The sequence below is a fragment of the Heptranchias perlo genome, chromosome 22 (genome assembly GCF_035084215.1).
Source record: "Heptranchias perlo isolate sHepPer1 chromosome 22, sHepPer1.hap1, whole genome shotgun sequence".
NCBI classification, from domain to species: domain Eukaryota; kingdom Metazoa; phylum Chordata; class Chondrichthyes; order Hexanchiformes; family Hexanchidae; genus Heptranchias; species Heptranchias perlo.
Window position 1 is genome coordinate 7,463,047 of NC_090346.1, and position 24,261 is coordinate 7,487,307.

The 24,261-nt window shown below is 42.4% G+C and overlaps 1 protein-coding gene across 2 annotated transcripts in view; it reads left to right on the plus strand.

The window, feature by feature from the left end:
* The first annotated feature begins 20,642 nt into the window (after positions 1-20,642).
* The window catches only part of smurf1 (SMAD specific E3 ubiquitin protein ligase 1), a 124,436-nt gene continuing 120,817 nt past the window's right edge, over positions 20,643-24,261 (plus strand). For both annotated transcript variants that reach the window (XM_068002884.1, XM_068002885.1), the window contains exon 1: positions 20,643-20,880. In XM_068002884.1, the coding sequence (XP_067858985.1) occupies positions 20,826-20,880 (55 nt within the window). In that variant the 5' untranslated portion in view covers positions 20,643-20,825. The remainder of the gene's footprint in view (positions 20,881-24,261) is intronic.

Below are 24,261 nucleotides of genomic sequence, written 5' to 3' on the forward strand. Positions count from 1 at the left end.
GATCTATCCACTATCACATCCTAATTTAATTATGTGCAAGACTAGTTACAATAATTGCTGTGGTATTTAAAAATCAAGCCTCATTTCTACAATTAGAAATCTATTAATTTAAAATGGCTCCATGGATGCAGGCACCATTGAATTTCCTTTTGGCTACCTGTGAGCAAGTGTACAGCAATTGAGACTGGTGAAGATTGATGCAAGAGTCTAAAATACAACATGTTCTTTAGTCAGTGATGTAGAAAGCTCTTTACCTACAATTTTTATCCTAGCTAGTTCAACCATGTACTCCAAACATCTCTTGGCATGCTGTTTTAATTACCTTCTGGCTTCCTAACACAGTAATCGTCAACATTTTTCAGTTTTTACCTTTTTTTCTTTAAGCTGCTGACTGGTGGGGGTCACCCCTGAAGAAAGTCATGTATAATTAGCCTATCAATTTACAAAGGCTAGGAGGCCCTTTCCCTGGGGAAGTGTTTCCCCCCTCACTTGTGTACATAATTCCTCTTTTCTGCAGTAAAAAAGACAGACTTGCATTTATATAGCACATTTCAGGATGTCCCAAAGTGCTTTACAGCCAAAGAAGCACTTCTGAAGTGTCATCACTTTTTCAATGTAGGAAATGCAGCAGCCAATTTGCACACAGCAAGGTCCCACAAACAGCAATGATCAGATTTGATTTAGTGATATTGGGTAGGACACTGGGGCAAATTACCCTGCTCTTCAAAATAATGCCATGGGATCTTTTATACCCACCATGGGGCAGACAGGGCCTCTGTTTAACATCTGTCCTTAATCTCTTGCGTTTTAATCTTGTATCTACGTCCCCTCATTCGAGACCCTGCATCCTTTGGGGAACAGTCTGTTTATTCTGTCCATTGCTTTTTTTTTTAAAAAAAAAGCAAATCAAATTATCCCTTAATCCCTTTGTTGTAACGTAGCTCCAATTTTTCAAGTCTGCCTTCATATTTGTATATCCTCATATCAGGCAGCATCCTTGTGAATCTGCACTGTATCCTCCCTATTGTCACAACATGCTTCTGATAGTGTGGAGTTCAAAATAGTGCTCATGTGGTTTTATTCACCATTTACACCTTGACTTTTATATTCTCTACCTCTTGCCATAAAACCTAATTTCCCTTAGCTTTATTGTGGCCATATTCATTTTAATGTCTTGTGAACCTGAACTCTTAAATCCCTTTGCTGTAACCACCTCACTCAGCTTTTCCCCATTCAAGTATAATTACTTTGTTACAAAAATGTACCTCACATTTTAAAAACAGAATTCTATCTGTCACTTTTCTGTCCATTCCACCATCTTATTGATATCTTATTACAGCTTCCTTTTGGTCCTCAGAATTATTTATTATGCCTCTTTAGTTTTGTCTGCAAATTCTAAATCATTGATGTACACAGTGAACAGAAGCAGTCCCAGAACAGAACACTGGAACACTGCTGCCCACTACTAACCACTGAGAAACTGCCCTTGACTCCTACTGTCTGTTTCCTCTCTTCTAACCTGTTTGAAATCAAATTTGTTGCCTTCCTCTTAATTCCATACCCCTTAATTTTCTCCAATAGTTTCCTGTCATATCTTGTTTAAAGGTTTTATGAAAGTCCACGTACTCCACATCCACTGCCTTTCCCCTATCAACCATAGCTGTCAACTCCTCAAAGAACTGATTTGTCAAGCATTATCTTCCTTTCTGATATCTGTATTGGCTGCTTCTAATTATTTTCTCCCTCCTAGATCTCTAGCAATTTATCTTCAAAAATTCTAAAATTTTCCTCACCTGATATTGAACTAACAGGCTCATTTCATCTCCCTTTTTGAAAATGGGTATTAGTGGCCATTCTCTAGATCTGACACACACATCCACTCAATTGAATCCTGAAATATAATTTTTACAGCCTTTCTTTTCCTATGTCCCTCTGGATCACTGGGTGTATCCAATAAAGTCCTGGCACTTTCTCCTCCTTTATCTTTAACTTCTCTTCTCTAATACTTTTATCATCTTGCTTTGAACCAATTCTGGATTTACTTTCTTTCCAATATCATTCTCTTATAAGCACTGAAGTGAAGTTCTTAAATATATCTGCCAATTTTCATCCATCCTGATGATGCTCTTTCTCAGCCTCCAGAGGTCCCCACCATCACAGATGCTAGTTGATCTACTCCATCTGAAATATTAAAAACAGTTGAGTGCGTAGGACTCTGCAAAGGCCACTACCGGCTGTAGTGCTGAAGATGTGCTCCAGAACTATTCGAGCCTCCAACCAAGTTGTTCCAATATAGCTACAACACTGGCATATACCCAATAATGTGGAAAATTGCCCTGGTATGTCCTGTCCATGTAAAGTGGAACAATTCCAATCCACCCAATTACTGTCCTATCAGCCTACTCATAAGCAAAGTGATGGAAAGAGTCAGCGGTGCTATAATGTGGCACAAACTCACCAATAACCTGCTCAGTTTGGATTCTGTAAGGACCATTTGGCTCCAGACCTCATTACAGTCTAGGTCCAAACATGGACAAAAGGGCTGTATTCTTGAGGTAAGGTGAGAGTGACTGCTTTTGACATCAAGGTAGCATACGACAATGTAGTACCAAGGTGCTCAAGTAAAACAAGTCAAGGAGGATCGGGGTGGGTAAACTCCGGTGGCTGGAGTCATTCTGAGCACAAAGGAAGATGGTAGTGGTTGTTGGAGGCCAATCATCTCAGCCCCAGGACATCACAGCAGGTATTCCTCAGGGCAGTGTCCTAGGCCCAACTATCTTCAGCTGCTTCATCAATGACTTTCCCTCCATAATTGGGCCAGAAGTGGGGCTGTTTGCTAAAGATTGTACAGTGTTCAGCTCCATTCACAATTCCTCAGACAATGACCTACTCGATGCTTGCATGCAGCAAGACCTGAACATCCAGGCTTGGGCTGTTTAGTGGCAAATAACATTCATGCCACACAAGTACCAGGCAATGATCAAGAAGAGAGAATCTAACCACCACCTTGACATTCAATGGCATTGCCATCACTGAATCCTCCACTATCAACATCCTGGAGGTCACCATTGACCAGAAACTGAACTGGAACAGCTATATAAATGCTGTGGCTACTAGAGCGTGTCAGAGGCTGGGTATTTTGCAGCGAGTGGCTTACCTGTCTCCCTGAAGCCTCTTCTTCACCTACAAGGCAAAAGTCAGGAGTGTGATGGAATACTCTCCACTTGCCTGGATAGGTTCAGCTCCAACAACACTCAAGAAGCACGACATCATCCAGACAAAGCATTTCTCCTGATCAGCAGCCCATTCACTCCCTCCACCACCACCGGCGTACCATGGCTGAAGTGTGTACTATCCACAGAATGCACTGCAGCAAATCGCCAAGGCTTCTTCGACAGCACCTCCCAAACCCACGACCTCCATCACCTAGAAGGATAAGGGCAGCAGGTGCATAGGAACAGCATCCCCTCCAAGTCACACACCATTCCGACTTGGATATATATCACTGTTTCTTCATTGTCACTGGGTATAATTCTAACAGCACTGTACTACACTGCAACGGTTTAAGAAGATGGCTCACCACCACTTTCTCAAGGGCAACTAGGGATGGGCAATAAATGCTGGCTTTGCTAGCGACGCCCACATCCCCAGAATGAATACAAAATATCCTCTACTAACTCTCTATCCTCTCTTCCCAGGGATTCAACCTCACATTTAAGAATTCTCTTTTTACGAATAGATTTGTAGAATACGTTACTGTTCTTGTTAATGTTTTTTTTAGATTCTCTCCTCGTACCCTTTCCTTATCCCTTTCTTAACCTCTTTCATTAATTTATTGTATTCTTTCTTATTTCTATCATTGCTATAGGTCCCATATACCCTCTTCAATTTTAGTTTTTTCTTTGATCTCTTTATCCATTCTGAAACTTGAAGTAGTCTCCTTTTTTGTGATATGTATTTATTCTGCAACTTTGCAATCTCCTTTTTAAAAATATCCCATTGTCGATCTACAGTCCTGTACACCAATATCTCTTTCCACCTCACCTCAGCTGGCTCACTCATCTTTCTAAAATCTGCCATATTCCAATCTGGGTTCCTTTGATTTGGTGCTAGCATTTTACCCTTTCCATTTGGACCTTAAACTTTATCATATCATGGTCCTAAAAGTGCTCACCCACATTTAATTCATTGACCAGATCTATTTCATTATTCAAAACTAGGCCTAGCAATGCCTCTCTCTTTGTAGGCATATGGACATACTTCTTGAGGAAGGAGTCCTGCACATATTTTACGAATTCCATTCCTTTTTTTCAATTTATGCTCTCTCTGGGTAATTAAAATCTCCTAGAACAATAATTTTTCTATACCTACTCATCTCCCTGAATCTCTTTTTTTATGTGTACATCAGTCCTCTCTACAGCATGTATTCCCTCCTTCCCCAATATTCACTCCTCCTCCTTTCTTACCTATTTGGTCCCTCCTAAAAATATTACAATTTGATATGTTTATTTTCCACTCCTGCCCAGTTTTCAGCCAAGTTTCTGTCACTGCTATTAAATTTATATCTTCCTGTTATATATTTGCTTCTAATTCCCCCCAGTTTATTTCTCACGCTGAGCATTGCAACACATGCACTTTAACTCTTTTTTGTTCCTATTTAACAATACTCCTTTTCCCTTGATTTTTTGTCCACCTTGTTCCTTTCTCTCAGTCTTTTCTCAGCTTATAAATGGTCAATTTGATTTTTGTCCATGCGTTTCAGTGTCCATCACAGAAACAGAGAACCTTGTCTGTTAATTGTTTTTGGCTACTGGACTGATCCTATACTATCACAGGCTCTGTCTTGTCTTCGGTGAGCAACTGGAGCATCACAGCTTCATCGCTTTCAAGTCTAAAACTATTAAGTGAATTTAAAAATGCTGAACAAGCAAATATGTCTTGTAATTATATTTACTGTAGGAAATTATCTAACTCAAATGGACAAAATAAGATTGCAACTCTTAAGTAACGAAGTCCTTTACAAATAACTTTCAAATGCAGTGTTCCTTTCCTTTTTGGATTTCTTACCACTGTGGGAGCCAATTATAATCTAAAATGCCTCTTGGAAATTTCAACCTTTATCTTCTTTCAGGAGTTTCAAACTGACTACTTCCTTCTTTGAATGAAGATCTAAGTTGATGCTCTGATTTAAATAGAACAGCCGTTTTTGTTTTCCGACCCTGAAAAAAAAATTGAGGACTCCCTGGATTTTTGAATATCTGACAAAGTTTAAAAAGAAACTGTCAGTCATATACAAAATGACACAGCATGCTTCAAGTTTTAATTATTCCCCTCTAGCCTGTAACCAAAGTGTGCAAAATTGTATTGAGAGAAGCTTGGTACAAGAATTTGAACTGCAGTTGGGTTTTAAACTGTTTATGTACTGTGACAAAATTGTAAACAACAGTTACCAAACCATGAATATAACAGCTAGCATCTTTAACATAGAAAATGTCTTGAAGCGCTTCACAGATGAGGAAGACAGATGCTGAGCCAAAAAAGGAGTGATTAGGAGGGATGATCAAAATCTTGGTCCAGGAAATGGGTTTCAAGGAGGGCTTTAAAAGAAGTGGAGATGTTTAGGGATTGAATTCCACAGAGCTAGATAAAACGCTTCACATAGGAACAGGAGTAGGCCACTCAGCCCCTCGAGCCTATTCTGCTATTCAATTAGATCATGGCTGATCTGTATTTTAACTCCATCTACCTGCCTTGGTTCTGCAACCCTAATACCCTTGCCTAACAAAAATCTTATCAATCTCAATTTTGAAATTTTCAATTGACCTAGCCTTCTATTATTTATTTCTCTCAATGTTTATCTATGAGCATGTGTATCAAATTTGAAATAAAAATGTAAATCTCTAAAAGAAGGCTGCATGAATTTGTGTTGAGCACTTATGTAAGTGTATGTCAGACCAACAGCCGTAGAAGTTGCAATTGTGTCTTGCCTTTGGAGAGATCTTTCAAATAAACTTGTTTAGCACCCTTTGCAAATTTTCTCTTCCTCTCATTTCTTCCCCCGGTCCCAGAAAACTTAAAACAAAAAGCAGGACTGTTTCATTTGTAACAGCAACAAAATGAAGGAAAGTGATTTTAAATATCCATCAATAATGAATCCTGCAGTATATTTGGGAACAAGTGAATATGTTACTAGATTTTTAAATTTAGCATTTGGGACATAAATTCATGGAAACTGAGTAATAAAAACCTGATTGAAGTACTATGTGGTATTCATGATACCTATTATCTGCTATTATCCAGCATTACTGCCTTTCCATTCTACTGATTGAAATTTGAGATTGACACACCTGAAATGGAAATGAGTGATATTTTGTGCTAATGTTGGAGTTGGTGTATTGCTTCAGATTGTAGGGGGTGGTGGTGTGTGTCAGCTTCACCTCTGACTTCTAAGCGGTCCAAATTGCTCCCACTCCCTGGGTTCTAGACCTTGGACTTATTTGGGGGTTGTGACAAAGTGCAGCAGACAATTGGTTTTGGTGCAAGAAACTTTGACCTTTATTCAAGAGAGGAAATACAACACAACAATCTAAACACTAATAAAATGGGGAACACTTCAGTACACGCGAGGGAAATTACAGTAGAAAGATACCTCACCCCTCCCAATCCCACTGTACTAGATAGGTTGGACTCTAAAGGGCCAGAGATAATGCTCACCAAACAAAACCTTGACAGTAATTCACCCAGAGGTAAGTCAGAAATAGATTGCAGAGTGGAAACTTTGCGGATCTTCGGTTTTCTCCTGAGTTGGTTTTCTTTGGTCGCGGTGGCTCAATATTACCCGGTTGGTTGGTGGTAATATTCGGTTGGTTGTTCCGTAAGGCCCTTGTTGCCGCGAGGTGTCTGATGGTCACTGGGACTGTTGCTATGGTTTCTTCTTGTGTGTCGGCCTGCTTCTCGAGCTGCTGACCTTCCCTGTCGAACTGCCTTCTCCTCGCCTTGTTGTTTGCTGGAAATTGTCCTTCTTTCCAGACACAGGCAGAACCAAGACAAGCAGCCCACCAGAGCCAGCAAGCCAGAGAGTGAGAGAGAGAGAGAGAGCGAGAGAGGGAGAGGGAGAGAGAGAGAGAGAGAGCGAGAGGTTTCGAGTTTCCACTTGTGGATGTCTCTCTTACAATTGGTCTTCGACACTTCAAAAAAACCACTTCATGTCTGTTTAAACAGTTCTTACAAAGTCCTGAAGAATCTTTGATGGCTTTTTGATGGTCTCTCATCATGTTGCCATTGCTTCTCCCGATGGGTCATTGTTAATTCCGATTTGCTGATCACCTGGTATACAGGCTTCCTTTTGTATCCAACGTCCTAGGTGTTGATAGGTTTTGCATTAAAACAAAAACATGGCCCCACCATGTCTGGAGCAGTTGCCTCTTTCAATGGCTGACTACCTTTCGAATTCGTGCTGCGTGTCGACCACCTGCTGTTGGTTTTGCATTAAAACAGAGACATATCTGAAGCATTAATTCTCCGAAGTTCCACGGTGTGTGTGTGGTTGATTTCATCTGGTGACCTCTCACCTCTCCTTCCATTTTAGGATTATAGTCAATGGCCAAAGTTTTCCCATACTCGGGGTTTTTTTAGGGTTTTTCTCCGAGTTTTGGGGATCTGTGAATTTTGAGAATCTTACAAGATGGTGAGTGGAATGGTGGCAGCAGACGAACTGGATTGATTTTACCTTTTAAGATTATTTGAAGTAATGCAAAAGGAAAAAATTGTATTTTCTGTAAATATTTTTTGACAACCTTAGTCTGACGATCTTAGTCCTTCCTTTGTCCTTTTAAATGCTACAGATGCCAATTATTGCAGCTCCAACTATTCCGTCCTCTTCTCTTGCTGACTTTCTTGTCCTGCTTGCCTGCGGAGGATTAATCTTGCCAATGTTCTTCCTATCCTCTTATCCCACCCACCACTGTCCCCTTGCATTCCACCAGCTGATCAACAATCACTGCCCTTCTTTGCAATTCCATCGACAACCTTATTGTGGATGATTGCATTATTGCATTGATATCGTGGCCTTGACTGTTACTTGGCCCCTGTGGATGCTGGGTGAATTGAAATTTTTAAGACTGAGATCAATAGATTTTTGTTAGATAAGGGTATGAAGGGATATGGCACAAAGATATATGGATAAATGGAGTTGAGGTACAGATCAGCCGTGATCTAACAGAATGGATTGGATGAAAGGCCTACTTCTGTTCCTATGTCACTAGCATAGCACTCTTGTACACTGCTGTATTGGGTTGTCAGTGAAAAAGGATTTATCACAAATCATCTTGCAAGTGTCTGTTTTAAAATATCTAGGTATTTTCAGGTAAGATAATTTTTGTGGTTGTAGTGTTCTAGATCAGCTAGTCAGGTCATTATTAGCTGGCTATGGTGGCACTATTGGCATTGTACAAGCAAACAATCCCAACGTTAAGAGAAACATGATTTATCGTTCCTAAATAGCCAATTGTTTGCCACATACTGTATGTACTGAATAACATGTAGGATTGTAGCACGTTAAGGGGCTCAAATGGTGTTTTAATCTGATATTAAAGGTTAAACACTATGTTCTATTATATAATTACAGTATATCAGAAATACGAGAACATATTTGTTTTTGGTTGTGCCAATAGCAACTGCCGGTGAAGCTAAATAGTAAATGGGAATTGAGTGGAAAGAACAAGAGTTAACAGTAGCTTGAGCATCATTGTAGAGTAGACTGATTCTCATTGTATTGTAACATTATAACTGAAGTATTGCACTGCACGTTTTACGCTACAATGGCATTGGTAGATCGAATCGGGCCAGGACCTACTCCGTTAATGGTAGGGCGTTGGGGAGAGTTATAGAACAAAGAGATCTAGGAGTACAGGTTCATAGCTCCTTGAAAGTGGAGTCACAGGTGGATAGGGTGGTGAAGAAGGCATTCAGCATGCTTGGCTTCATTGGTCAGAACATTGAATACAGGAGTTGGGATGTCTTGTTGAAGTTGTACAAGACATTAGTAAGGCCACACTTGGAATACTGTGTACAGTTCTGGTCACCCTATTATAGAAAGGATATTATTAAACTAGAAAGAGTGCAGAAAAGATTTACTAGGATGCTACCGGGACTTGATGGTTTGACTTATAGGGAGAGGTTGGATAGACTGAGACTTTTTTCCCTGGAGAGCAGCAGGTTTAGGGGTGATCTTATAGAAGTCTATAAAATGATGAGGGGCATAGATAAGGTAGATAGTCAAAATCTTTTCCCAAAGGTAGGGGAGTCGAAAACGAGGGGGCATAGATTTAAGGTGAGAGGGGAGAGATAAAAAAGGATCCAGAGGGGCAATTTTTTCACTCAAAGGGTGGTGAGTGTCTGGAACGAGCTGCCAGAGGCAGTAGTAGAGGCGGGTACAATTTTGTCTTTTAAAAAGCATTTGGACAGTTACATGGGTAAGATGGGTATAGAGGGATATGGGCCAAGTGCAGGCAATTGGGACTAGCTTAGTGGTATAAACTGGGCGACATGTTGGGCCGAAGGGCCTGTTTCCATGTTGTAAACTTCTATGATTCTATGGTATGCCATGGCAGTTTGAGTGAATTAAAATTAATCATGTGTGAAAGATCAGTAAAGTATTATCAATGGTGCATTATCGATATGGCGAATGTTACTGCATTCTGTTTCCAATCAGACTTTAAGATGACCATGCAGCATAAAATAATGGGCATCTAGGGATGTGCAAGACTGTAAGTTATTTGTGGGGTTCAGATGTCATAAAGAGCTTAGGTTTCAGTTTTGTAACTTGGTTTCAGTTTTGTAACTTGCTTCCAGTTTTTTTTAAACTTATAATACATGTGCTGTATCAGATAAATGGACTTTTTCAGCAGGTTCTCACTTGATAATTCATAGCAGCATTTTGTGTTTCAGAAAATATGTAATAGAGCAATAGGAAATTGTAAACACATTGTAGTGTTAAAATAGTGGATTGCATGGATTTGTACAATCCCCATCAAAAATGCTGCACAATGAAATGCTTTTAATTGTCATGTCCTTCCAAATATCATCATGAGGTTTAGGTTATTTCAGAGATTTCCTGGTATCTTTTGGTTTACCAGATCAAACGAAACAAAATCATAGCCATGATTGAGCATTTTAACTTACATGTATGTCCTTCTCATTTCAAAAGAGAAGAAAAACCCCATTATGAAATGTTGCTGCAGCCTGCCATTGAACCATCATTGATAGGAGTTACCTTTTGTACTACACCCACTGAGTGATCTTTGCTACAGCAACGCATTCCTGAGGCTTCCCACGTGCAAACTGTATTAGGAGAAATTCAGCAATAATTTTTTTGTAACTAAAAAAAAATACTTTTCTCCCTTATAGTCTCCTGATCTCTTGAATGGTGGCGACTCAATGTGATATGGTTGTACAGGTGGTTGCCGACCTCTGGCACCTTGTCCAAATAGTCCCTTCTGCACGTGTGAGCCGAGACCATGAGTGTTAGCAAATTATTCACTCATGTTGGGCTGATGAAAGTGGAATATTTCTTTATTATTCCATTCATATGACTTTAGAGTAAATTAGCTTTGAATGTTTGTCTCTGTGCCAGAAAAATAGCTGTCAGCTGTGGCTCAGTTGGTAGCACTCTGCCTCTGAGTTAGAATGTTGTGGGTTTAAGTCCCACTCCAGAAATTTGAGCATATTATCCAGGCTGACATTCCAGTGCAGTGTTGTGGAAGTGCTGCACTGTCGGATGTGCGGCCTTTTGGATGAGACGTTAAACTGAAACATCTGCTCTCTCAGGTAGACGTAAAAGATCCTACAGCATTATTTCAAAGAAGAGCTGGGGAGTCCTTGCCGATATTTATCCCTTAACCAAAACCACTAAAACAGATTATCTGGTTATTATTTCGTTGTTGTTTGTGGGATCTTGCTGTGTGCAAATTAGCTACGTGTTTCCTACATTTTTTTTAAAATTCCCTAATTGCCCTTGAGAAGGTGGTGGTGAGCCGCCTTCTTGAACCGCTGCAGTCCGTGTGGTGAAGGTCCTCCCACAGTGCTGTTAGGAAGGGAGTTCCAGGATTTTGACCCAGCGACGATGAAGGAACGGCGATATATTTCCAAGTCGGGATGGCGTGTGACTTGGAGGGGAACGTGCAGGTGGTGTTGTTCCCATGTACCTGCTGCTCTTGTCCTTCTAGGTGGTAGAGGTTGCGGGTTTGGGAGGTGCTGTCGAAGAAGCCTTGGCGAGTTGCTGCAGTGCATCCTGTGAATGGTACACACTGCAGCCACAGTGCGCCGGTGGCGAAGGGAGTGAATGTTTAGGGTGGTGGATGGGGTGCCAATCAAGCGGGCTGCTTTGTCCTGGATGGTGTCGAGCTTCTTGAGTGTTGTTGGAGCTGCACTCATCCAAGCAAGTGGAGAGTATTCCATCACACTCCTGACTTGTGCCTTGTAGATGATGGAAAGGCTTTGGGGAGTCAGGAGGTGAGTCACTTGCCGCAGAATACCCAGCCTCTGACCTGCTCTCGTAGTCACAGTATTTATATGGCTGGTCCAGTTAAGTTTCTGGTCAATGGTGACCCCCAGGATGTTGATGGTGGGGGATTCGGCGATGGTAATGCCGTTGAATGTCAAGAGGAGGTGGTTAGACTCTCTCTTGTTGGAGATGGTCATTGCCTGGCACTTGTCTGGCACGAATGTTACTTGCCACTTATGAGCCCAAGCCTGGATGTTGTCCAGGTCTTGTTGCATGCGGGCTTGGACTGTTTCATTACAACAGTGACTATATTTCCTTGGCTGTAAAGTGCTTTGGGAGGTCCTGAGGTCGTGAAAGGCGCTATATAAATGCAAGTTATTTCTTTTTAATACATGAAACTCTCCCGATTTGGCTGCACTTCAATAAAAATTACATAGAATTTACAGCACAGAAACAGGCCATTCGGCCCATCTGGTCTATGTCAATCTTTATGCTCCACATGAGCCTCCTCCCACCCTACTTCATCTAACCTTAAATAATCAGGGTTGTTTGTTCCAGGTGCTTTTCCTTGAAGTTGCTTGAAATTATCAGATTACTTGATGTCTGTGTCAGTCTCCTTTTAGGTGTAATGTATGTGAGTTTGCAAACTAAAGGAAGTAGGCATATTCATTAAAATGAATCTGACCCATCGGGTGTCATCTGAAAAGAGAGGTAATATCTGTGACATGAAAAGTTTCTTTTGGCATAAAAGCACTGCCATTGTTACTCATCCTTGGATAAGTGTCAAGATGTAACATCAGCTTTTAATTCTGTTTCAGTTTCTCTAACAGGAATATCACCTCACCTGGTACAAACGTTGTACAACTGATCAGAGAGTTAAATGCGTGGCTCAAAGAGTACTGTGGGAGGAAGGGGTTTTGATTCATGGGGCACTGGCACCAGTACTGGGGAAAGAGGGAGCTGTTCCGACGGGACAGGCTCCACTTAAACCAGGCTGGGACCAGCGTCCTGGCGAATCGACAGGGCTTTAAACTAAAAAAGCAGGGGGAGGGGGAGGCGGGTCAGGTGAGGGGAAATTTAGAAATCAAATGAGAAAAGTTAAGACAATAAACAGTGTAGTGACTTGGGTAAAGATAAGCAGAGTGTGGCAGGAAGGGACAGAGAGTTTAGCAACAATAGTGCAATAGGTTAAAGTAGGAAAAAATGGTAAAAAGTCAAAATTAAAGGCTCTTTATCTGAATGCATGGAGCATTTGTAACAAGATAGATGAATTAATTGCACAAACAGAGATAAATGGGTTTGACCTAATAGCCACTACACAGACATGGTTGCAAAATGACCAAGGTTGGGATCCAAATATTCCAGGATAAATGACATTTAGAAAAGACAGGCAGAATGGAAAAGACAGGCAGAATGGAAAAGGAGGGCGTGTAGCCCTAATAATAAAGGATGACATAAGGACAGTGGTGAGAAAGGATCTTGGCTTGGAAGATCAGGAAGTGGAATCAATATGGGTGGAAATTAAAAATAACAAGGGGCACAAAACACTGGTGGGAGTAGTTTATAGTCCCCCAGTAGTAGCGATATTGTTGGACAGAGTATTAATCATCAAATAATAGGAGCTTTTAACAAAGGAAATGCAGGCATCATGGGGACTTTAATCTGCATATAGACTGGGCAAATCAAATTGGCAAAGGTAGTTTGGAAGACGAGTTCATGGAATGTATTCGAGACGGTTTCCTAGAGCAATACGTCATGGGACCAACCAGGGAACAGGCTATCTTAGATCTTGTACTATGTAATCTCACAGTAAAAGAACCTCTGGGGAAGAGTGATCATAATATGATAAAAATTCACATTGAGTTTAAAAGTAAAGTACTTAAGTCAGAAACTAGAGTCTTAAGCTTAAATAAAGTCAATTACATAGGTCTGAGGGGCGAGCTGTCAAAGGTAGATTTGGAAATTAAATGAAAGGGTTTGACAGTTGAAAAGCAATGGCAAACATTTAAAGAAATATTTCAATATCCTCATCAAATATACATTCCATTGAGAAATAAAAGCTCAATGGGAAAAGTGATCCACCTGTGGCTAACTAAAGAAGTTAAGGAGAGTATTAGATTGAAAGAAGAGGCCTATGATGTTGCCAAGAAGAATAACAACCCTATGATAGGGAGGGTTTAAGAAACCAACAAAGGACGACGAAAAAATTGATAAAAAGGGAGAAAATAGAATATGAAAGTAAACTAGCAAGAAATATAAAAATGGATTGTAAGAGCTTCTACAAATATGTAAAAAGGAAGAGAGTAGCAAAAGTAAACGGTCCCTTAGAGGCTGAGACAGGAGGAATTACAATGGGGATTTCGGAAATGGCAGATGCGTTAAACAAATATTTTGTATCTGTCTTCACAGTAGAAGACACAAAAAGCATACCAAAAATAGGAGGGAACCAAGGGGTGAATCAGAGTGAGGAACTTAAAACAATTAATATCACAAGAGAAAAAGTACTGGACAAACTAATGGGATTAAAACCTGACAAATCCCCTGTACCTGATGGTCTACATCCAAGGGCTCTAAAAGAGGTGGCTGCAGAGATAGTGGATGCATTAGTTATGATCTTCCAAAATTCTCTAGATTCTGGAATGGTCCCAGTGGACTGGAAGGTAGCAAATGTTACCTCGCTATTCAAGAAGGGACGGAGAGAGAAAACGGAACTACAGGCCAGTTAGCCTGACATCAGTTGTCGTGAAGATGCTGGAATCCATTATTAAGGAAGTGGTAACAGGGCACTTAGAAAATCATAATATGATTAGGCAGAGTCAACATTGTTTTATGAAAGGGAAATCGTGTTTGACGAATTTATTAGAGTTTTTAGAGGATGTAACCAGCAGGGTAGATTTTTTAAAATTCGTTCATGGGATGTGGGCGTCACTGGCGAGGCCGGCATTTATTGCCCATCCCTAATTGCCCTCAAGAAGGTGGTGGTGAGCCGCCTTCTTGAACCGCTGCAGTCCGTGTGGTGATGGTTCTCCCACAGTGCTGTGAGGAAGGGAGTTCCAGGATTTTGACCCAGAGACGATGAAGGAACGGCGATATATTTCCAAGTCGGGATGGTGTGTGACTTGGAGGGGAACGTGCAGGTGGTGTTGTTCCCATGTGCCTGCTGCTCTTGTCCTTCTGGGTGGTAGAGGTCGCGGGTTTGGGAGGTGCTGTCGAAGAAGCCTTGGCGAGTTGCTGCAGTGCATCCTGTGGATGGTACACACTGCAGCCACTGTGCGCCGGTGGTGAAGGGAGTGAATGTTTCGGGTGGTGGATGGGGTGCCAATCAAACTGCTTTGTCCTGGATGGTGTCGAGCTTCTTGAGTGTTGTTGGAGCTGCACTCATCCAAGCAAGTGGAGAGTATTCCATCACACTCCTGACTTGTGCCTTGTAGATGGTGGAAAGGCTTTGGGGAGTCAGGAGGTGAGTCACTCGCCGCAGAATACCCAGTCTCTGACCTGCTCTTGTAGCCACCGTATTTATATGGCTGGTCCAGTTAAGTTTCTGGTCAATGGTGACCCCCAGGATGTTGATGGTGGGGGATTCGGCGATGGTAATGCCGTTGAATGTCAAGGGGAGGTGGTTAGACTCTCTCTTGTTGGAGATGGCCATTGCCTGGCACTTGTCTGGCGCGAATGTTACTTGCCACTTATGAGCCCAAGCCTGGATGTTGTCCAGGTCTTGCTGCATGCCGGCTCGGACTGCTTCATTATTTGAGGGGTTGCGAATGGAACTGAACACTGTGCAATCATCAGCGAACATCCCCATTTCTGACCTTATGATGGAGGGAAGGTCATTGATGAAGCAGCTGAAGATGGTTGGGCCTAGGATACTGCCCTGAGGAACTCCTGTAGCAATGTCCTGGGGCTGAGATGATTGGCCTCCAACAACCACCACCATCTTCCTTTGTGCTAGGTATGACTCCAGCCACCGGAGAGTTTTCCCCCCTGATTCCCATTGACTTCAATTTTACTAGGGCTCCTTGGTGCCACACTCGGTCAAATGCTGCCTTGATGTCAAGGGCAGTCACTCTCACCTCACCTCTGGAATTCAGCTCTTTTGTCCATGTTTGGACCAAGGCTGTAATGAGGTCTGGAGCCGAGTGGTCCTGGCGGAACCCAAACTGAGCATCGGTGAGCAGGTTATTGGTGAGTAAGTGCCGTTTGATAGCACTGTCGGCGACACCTTCCATCACTTTGCTGATGATTGAGAGTAGACTGATGGGGCGGTAATTGGCCGGATTGGATTTGTCCTGCTTCTTGTGGACAGGACATACCTGGGCAATTTTCCACATTGTCGGGTAGATGCCAGTGTTGTAGCTGTACTGGAACAGCTTGGCTAGAGGCGCAACTAGTTCTGAAGCACTACAGCTGGGATGTTGTCGGGGCCCATAGCCTTTGCTGTATCCAGTGTACTCAGCCGTTTCTTGATATCACGTGGAGTGAATCGAATTGGCTGAAGACTGGCTTCTGTGATGGTGGGGATATCGGGAGGAGGCCGAGATGGATCATCCATTGGCTGAAGATGGTTGCAAATGCTTCAGCCTTGTCTTTTGCACTCACGTGCTGGACTCCGCCATCATTGAGGATGGGGATGTTTACAGAGTCTCCTCCTCTCGTTAGTTGTTTAATTGTCCACCACCATTCACGACTGGATGTGGCAGGACTGCAGAGCTTTGATCTGATCCGTTGGTTGTGGAATCGCTTAGCTCTGTCTATAGCATGTTGCTTCCGCTGTTTAGCATGCATGTCATCCTGAGTTGTGGCTTCACCAGGTTGGCACCTCATTTTTAGGTACGCCTGGTGCTGCTCCTGGCATGCTCTTCTACACTCCTCATTGAACCAGGGTTGATCCCCTGGCTTATTGGTAATGGTAGAGTGAAGAATATGCCGGGCCATGAGGTTACAGATTGTGCTGGAATACAATTCTGCTGCTGATGGCCCACAGCGCCTCATGGATGCCCAGTTTTGAGCTGCTCGATCTGTTCTGAATCTATCCCATTTAGCACGGTGGTAGTGCCACCGGGGAACCAGTGGATGTAGTACATTTGGATTTTCAAAAGGCATTCGATAAGGTGCCACATAAGAGGTTGTTACACAAGGCAAGGAAGGGCTCATGGGGTTGGGGGGTAATATATTAGTATGGATAGAAGATTGGCTAAAGGACAGAAAACAGAGAGTCGGGATAAACAGCTCATTCTCAGGTTGGAAGTCTGTAACTAGTGGGGTGCCGCAAGGATCGGTGCTTGGGCCTCAGCCATTTACAATCTATATTAATGACTTAGGTGAAGGGACCGAATGTGGTGTATCCATGTTTGCTGATGATACAAAGTTAGGTGGCAAAGCAGGCTGTGAGGAGCACACAAAGAGCCTGCAAAGGGATAAATTCAGATTAAGTGACTGGGCAAGAAGATGGCAAATGGAGTATAATGTGGGGAAATGTGAAGTTAATCACTTTGGTAGGAAGAATAGAAAAACAGAATATTGTTTAAATGGTGAGAAACTTTTAAATGTTGGTGTTCAGAGAGACTTGGGTATCCTCGTACAAGAAACACAAAAAGTTAGTATTCAGGTACAACAGGGAATTCGGAAAGCAAATGGCATAATGGCCTTTATTGCAAGGGGATTGGAGTACAAGAGTAAGGAAGTCTTACTAGAGTTGTACAGGGCTTTCGTGAGATCACACCTGGAGTACTGTGTACAGTTTTGGTCTCCTTATCTAAGGAAGGATATACTTGCCTTAGAGGCAGTGCAACGAAGGTTCACTGGATTGATTCCTGGGATGAGAGGGTTGTCCTATGAAGAGAGGTTGAGTGGAATGGGCCTATACTCTCTGGAGTTTAGAAGAATGAGAGGTGATCTCATTGAAACATATAAGATTATGAGGGGGCTTGACAGGATAGTTGCTGAGAGATTGTTTCCCCTGGCTAGAGAGTCTAGAACTGGGGGGGCATAGTCGCAGGATAAGGGTTTGGCCATTCAAGACTCAGATGAGGAGGAATTTCTTCATGTAGGAGGTTATGAATCTTTCAAATTCTCTACCCCAGAGGGCTGTGGATGCTGAGTCATTGAATATATTCAAAGCTGAGATAGATTTTTGGACTCTAGGGGAATCAAGGGATATGGTGATCGGGCGGGAAAGTGAAGTTGAGGTTGAAGATCAGCCATGATCTGATTGAATGGCGGAGCAGCCTTGAGTATGGGCTACTCCTGCTCCTATTTCTTATGTATTGGAATGTCTATGAAAGACTCCATCTCTAAAAGTCTTGCAGATTACTGAAATCTGCAAGAAATATGTTCTGAAGAAGATATTTAATTTTTTAAGCAATGATTCAGTCTATGTTTTCTCAATATTTATACCATCAGTATCTTAATGTGGCTTTCTGCTTCTGTGTAATTAAATTTGAATAAGTTTTAGCCTGACTCAGTGGTCTGACAGCATGATATTTACTGCTTTTTGCAGTGCACAAGAGAATATGATGGAAATCTCCAGAATGTTACACTACAAATGAAAAAGCAATTGTTAGTCTTGTGCACTGCTATGCTAATCATGGCACACAAAGCTCTTTGGAGACGCGGTCTGCTTATGGATACTGCCTTTTTGCCATGAATACGAAGTATAATTGCTGGGAGACCCCGAATCATAACAAGAGCATCACAGTCAAACCCTTTTAACGTCATTTGTTATCTACACCATTTGTCCAGCAGGGGTCACTGAATAACGTCTGGGATTAGCAATCCTGGCAAATTCGCTCTCCTCATCCCCAATGTGGTGCTATACGAAACATAGAAGCCAGGAAAATTTGAGGTTTCATCTCTAATCTGTGCTGAGTTACCTGATGTCAACTGGGTTGGGAGAGGACTAACCCCGGAAGTCAATTCTATAGCCTCCCATTTGAATATCCTCTGGTGACCTTGACATCTTAGTCACACAATACATCATTTGTGGTTTCCTTCTGAACCAGGTTTTGGGACTACTGATCAATGTGTTAAATTTCTGGGATTTTCTCAGTTCCAAACCTACCTACCATGCCAATTTTCTAAATCTGTATCATTTTTTATAAAAAATATTGTGTTCTCGTGATTCCAGTGATTCTCTAACTTTATCAATAATTGAATTTTTACCATGCATCATTTGCTACCTCTGAGATATGCAACTTTGTCCTGATTAATTTATCTTTGGGTGATGGGATATACTGTGGGTGTGGGGTATGTTGTTCACCTTAAATAAATGTCACTTTAAATAAGTGAGAATTGTCAATACTTGTCATCAAGTTTGACACACACCATAGTCCCAATACCACCAGGACTGTCAAGTGTTTTGTTTTGAGTCGATCGAAATGTGGTGGGATTGGTGAGACCAATTACAAACTAATTTCTTTTTGTTTTGGCCAGGCAGCTATTTGGCACATGGGGAACCCTATCCCAATGCTTAAGAGAAATCCACGTTGATGGAGGTTCTGCTTGCCTGAATGGAGTGTACACTCCTCACCCCGCACCCCCCCAACAGGGATCCAGTCCACTCCTAAGGTCAGAGAGCTTTGGTTCAGCAAAAGCAAAGATTTAGGGACTGTTGGAACTTCAACAACTTAAACAATACATTTTCTTCGGCACATAATCTAGGCTGACGCTCCAGTGCAGTACTGAGGGAGTGCTGCACTGTCGCAGGTGCCATCTTTCGGATGAGACATTAAACCAAGGCCCAGTCTGCCCTCTCAGGTGGACGTAAAAGATCCCATGGCACTATTCAAAGAAGAGCAGGGGAGTTCATCCCAGTGTCCTGGCCAATATTTACCTTTCAGCCAACACCAATAAAAAACAAATGATCTGGTCATCATCACATTGCTGTTTGTGGGACCTTGCTGTGTGCAAATTGGCTGCCTACATTACAACAGTGACTACACTTCAAAAGTACTTCATTGGCTGTAAAGCACTTTGGAACAACCTAAGGTCATGAAAGGTGCTATATAAATGCGAGTCTTTTTTCCTTTATTTTATGAACACAGTGTACTGGTAAGCTTCCTGCTGCTTGTCCAGCCATTTGCACGTCGGCTTGCATGATGGCTCCAGATAACTCTCCAACCCCAGTGAAAGATTTCCCCCTCGAGCTTCAGTTAATTAGCCCAGATGGCTAGTACCCTGGAATAGAACAGACCAGCCTGGCTCAGGCATTGAGCAGCTTGGGTTGACTCAGTTCTGAATTTCAATTTTCAAGCCACCTCGACTGCAAAGAGACCCCAATTATTTCCCTTCGAGGGGAAGTCATTTAAATATATAAAACTGGGATTACTTTTGAGCGTGAAGTACACTTAAAATGGTATTTAAACTTTTAGCCATTTTTACATTTTACATGAACGAGGCTGAGAATTGATTAGCATACAAAAACCCAAACCCACCTGGACTCAGATAACACACTAAAAACATTCGTCCACAATTTGAAGGGGCTGCACCTCGACTTCTGGCTGCACTTTAGTCCCACGCTCCTGATCTTTGGCCACCCGGTACGAAGGGAGCGGGCAAGTCGGACGACCTTCTTGTGGGTCTGTGGTGACCGTCTACAGGTCCAGGTCGGTCGCGGCCCACGGGAGCGGTCGCTCTTGCCTCTGCTCTGCGGGCCTTGTCCGCGCCCAGGTGGCCCTGCAGGAGGAGCACGCGGTGTCCGCCAGTACGCTCGAGGCCTTCCGCGACCGCTGGGACTTGAGCGGGTACTGATATGAGCATTATTATTTAATTTGATAAGTTTCCTTTGTCTTATGGCTTAATTCCTCATTAGTTGTGCCCCTCTGAAAAAAGGGGGGACTTTTGTTCGATGACACTGGGCCAACCCAGTGTGTCCTAATGGGCCTTATTAGAAAGAGGCAACGTCTCAACAACATTGCAAGTCGGTATGGGCACCTGTGCAATAAGTCTTGGGCCTTCAGCTTTAACTCACAATCATGATGACGCAGCTATCCGGGTAACCATGAGAGACAGACAGAGAATTCGCAGTCGCGCGGGGCCGCGCACGTACCGTGCCTGACGTCAGCGCGCGGCGGCGGGCGGCGGGGGCTCTTTGTGGGGAGCGCGCGCTGCAGCGGCCGATACTGTGTCTCGTGCAAAACGCTGTGAGCGCTGGATGTTGTTGGGCCCGGAGTGTTTACCCCGGTTTACAAATCCTTCTTTTAAAAAAATTTTTTTTTTTTTTAAAAAAAAGCAAAATCATTTATATATATTATATATTTTTATTATTAAATAGTGTACAGAAAAGGACCAACCCGCTGTGAAAAAAAGGGGAATTTTATAAGTAATGTCGAATCCCGGAGCTCGACGGAACGGGTCAAGCATTAAAATCCGGCTGACAGGTAAAAGAAGTTCAGTTGGATAAAATTTTTGAGGTGATTTTTGTTGTTAACGTATCCGCGGAGGAAAGGCCGGTGGGGACAGCAAGATGGAGCTGGAGAAGGAATAGAGACTGTTTAAACATCCCCCCCTCCCCTGCCCTCCCCCTGTATTTATTTGTACTTGTTTAGTGCCAGTTTGTGGCCGGGGTTTGAGGCGGTGATAGTCGGTGTCTGGCGGCCAATAGTCAAATTTTTTTCTGCCTACTAGACAAGAGAATGAGAGCCGATCGGCGCATGCGCACTGGCCGCTTCCTGTCACACAGTCAGCCATTGATGGGGGAAATGTCCATCTATCTCACTGGAGCTTTATCATTGCAACAGAGAGAGAGAGAGAAAAAAAAATACAAGTGTCCTGCGACTGGGAGATCTGTCGCATTGTTACTGTATTGCGCCACAGTGGAATGTTTTTAATGTGTAATGTGTGGAACGAGATTGGAGCAGTTGAAATACACCTCAGGCATTGGGCCCTCTCGCTGTAAACTTCCAGGCTATGTCAGATGTATCGAGCCTTAAGTTTAATCCTTTCTCTTAGTGTTGTTTGTGAGTGTGTTGAATACTAGACAAGTACCAGTGGAAAAGGAAAAAATGATCTTCATTAGTGTTTCATTTGGTTTTAGCTTGGTTAATTTTGTAGATATGAGGTATTTTGTGTTTTTTTTTACGTAGGAAGTATGAGTGTAAATGAAATGTCATTTTCTTCAACCAGAGTTTTGAAGTCCATGATGTTGATTTGGCACAACAGAATATATATAAATCAATAACTGTAATGATCAGTGATTCAGATGCAGCAAACACTGAATTGTAGGGAATGTAAGTGGTGATTCTGCCTCTATAATTTGTGATTAACACCTTCTGTCAAATATATCTCCCTGCTATCATCAGCACATAACTAAAGTTGTCAGGGATACCTTCATAATTAGTATTTTATGAGTTTTTTCCTAAAATCCATTAAGTAAGATTGCTAACCTGTTACTTAAATTTCATGGTTAAATGTATTATGTGGGACATTGCATGGATTCTGAAGCTTTTTTGTAATGCTTTTGACTGTTTATACAGTTTAATCAGTATTTACTGCTTTGGTGGGAAAAAAATCTGGCTGCTGTAGCAGGCGATAAATAAACAATCAGTTTTATGAATGCAGATTTCTTTTTCAACTTTGATTTTCACTCCTTTCACTTCAGTGAAGTTGAATTAATCAGCTGCATTTTCAAATTGGTCAAACTCCTCAATTTTTGTTTTATACCTTTTACTGTTTACTGGGCTTTGTGATAACTAACAAAATAATTTAGTTTGGAAAAATCCTAGTATTCAAAAGCGAACTGTATGCTATATATTGAATGCTTCCGCATACTAAACAAGTACCAATGGAAAAGGAAAAAATGATGTTCATTAGTGTTTCATTTCCTACAAGGATTTATCATAAAAGATCAAAATGAATCCCACACCAAGCAACGGTTAATCTGAAAAACATCTGGCACAAATCTTGCTCTCTCTTTCCTCAGTGCTTGTCACAGAGTAGCTAGTCTCTGCCTGTTTCTGTAGCCAAGGTGTTGATATGACTGATCCAGTTAAGCTTCTGGTCAGGGATGACCCCCAGGATTTTGATGATGGGGGGACTTGGCGATGATCATGCTGTTAAAATTCAGGGGGAGGTGGTTGGGCCTTTCCTGGTTGGAGATAGTCATAACCTGGCACTTGCATGGCAAGAGAATTACCTGACACATGCCAGCTCATATTGTGCAGGTCCTCTAGGTTGCCACAGGCTGCTTCATAATTGTAGAAGTTGTGAATGGAGCAGAACACTGTTAAATAGGCTGCAATGATCGCTCTCCAGCAACCACAATCATCCTCCTTTGTGTCGGATATAGAATCATAGAATCATAGAAAGGTTACAACACGGAAGGAGGCCATTCAGCCCATCGAGTCCGGGCCGGCTCTATGCAAGAGCAATCCAGCTCATCCCACTTCCCCACCCTTTCCCTGTAGCCCTGCAAACTTTTTTCTTTCAAGTACTTATCCAGTTCCTGTTTGAAGGCCATGGTTGAATTTGCCTCCACCACTCCCTCGGGCAGTGCATTCCAGATCCTAACCACTCGCTGTGTAAAAAAAGATTTTCCTCACGTCGCCTTTGGTTCTTTTGCCAATCACCTTAAATCTACGTCCCCTGGTTCTTGACTCTTCCGCCAATGGGAACAGTTTCTCCCTATCTACTCTGTCGAGACCCTTCATGATTTTGAATACCTCAATCAAATCTCCTCGCAACCATCTCTGTTCCAAGGAGAACAAACCTAGCTTCTCCAGTTTATCCATGTAACTAAAGTCCCTCATCCCTGGAATCATTCAGGTAAATCTCTTCTGCACCCTCTCTAAGGCCTTCATATCTTTCCTAAAGTGCGGTGCCCAGAACTGGACACAATACTCCAGTTGCGGCCGAACCTGTGTTTTATAAAGGTTCATCATGACTTCCATACTTTTGTACTCTATGCCTCTATTTATAAATTGTAAACAATTTTACAACACCAAGTTATAGTCCAGCAATTTTATTTTAAATTCACAAGCTTTCGGAGGCTTCCTCCTTCGTCAGGTGAACGATGTGATTTTCACATCGTTCACCTGACGAAGGAGGAAGCCTCCGAAAGCTTGTGAATTTAAAATAAAATTGCTGGACTATAACTTGGTGTTGTAAAATTGTTTACAATTGTCAACCCCAGTCCATCACCGGCATCTCCACATCTATTTATAAAGTCCAGGATCCCGGATGCTTTTTTAACGTCTTTCTCAACCTGCCCTGCCACCTTCAACGATCTGTGCACATATACCTCTAGATCTCTCTGTTCCTGTACCCCTTTTAGAGTTGTGCCCTCGAGTTTATATTGCCTCCTTGTTCTTCCTACCAAAATGTATCACTTTGCATTTTTCTGCGTTAAATTTCATCTGCCACGTATCCGCCCATGCCACCTTCCTGTCTATATCCTCTTGATGTCTATCACTATCCTCCTCACTGTTTACTACCCTTCCAAGTTTTGTGTCATCTGCAAATTTTGAAATTGTGCCCTGTACACCCAAGTCCAAGTCATTGATATATATCAAGAAAAGCAGTGGTCCCAGCACTGACCCCTGGGGAACACCACTGCACACCTCCCTCCAGTCCGAAAAACAACCGTTCACCGCTGCTACCTGTTTCCTGTCCCATAGCCAATTCTGTATCCATGTTGCTACTGCCTCCTTTTTTCCATGAGCCGCAATCTTGATGATAAGCCTACCGTGCGGCACTTTATCAAACACTTTTTGAAAGTCCATATACACCACATCGACTGCATTGCCCTCATCTACCCCTCTGTT